This window comes from Myotis brandtii, unplaced genomic scaffold (genome assembly GCF_000412655.1).
Source record: "Myotis brandtii unplaced genomic scaffold, ASM41265v1 scaffold940, whole genome shotgun sequence".
NCBI lineage: Eukaryota > Metazoa > Chordata > Mammalia > Chiroptera > Vespertilionidae > Myotis > Myotis brandtii.
In genome coordinates this window covers 57,278-57,526 of record NW_005371877.1, presented here as the reverse complement: position 1 = coordinate 57,526, position 249 = coordinate 57,278, and the positions used below count along the sequence as shown (strand labels likewise).

The 249-nt window shown below is 70.3% G+C and overlaps 1 protein-coding gene across 1 annotated transcript in view; it reads right to left on the bottom strand.

The window, feature by feature from the left end:
* The window catches only part of CARS (cysteinyl-tRNA synthetase), a 22,142-nt gene that overhangs the window by 4,640 nt on the left and 17,253 nt on the right, over positions 1-249 (bottom strand). Inside the window, exon 14 of the mRNA XM_014533097.1 lies at positions 87-167. Within this exon, the coding sequence (XP_014388583.1) occupies positions 87-167 (81 nt within the window). The remainder of the gene's footprint in view (positions 1-86; positions 168-249) is intronic.

Genomic DNA, 249 nt, shown 5'->3' with positions numbered 1-249 from the left:
ACATCCTCCCTGCAGCGTCCTCCCCCCACCCTGTCCTGGCGAAAGCTCCTCGCAGCGAGTCCCCAGACACAGCGGGCAGCACCCACCTTCGTGGTCCTCGAGCCGCACCCCAAGTTCGGGCAGGACGTCGTCCCGCAGGGCATCGCTGAGCTGCAGGACCTCGGGGACTGGGAGCAGAGGAACACGTCAGGGAAGGCCCGGGACCCACAGGACGGGCGCCTCCCGAGCCTCCGGACGGACCGGACCGGA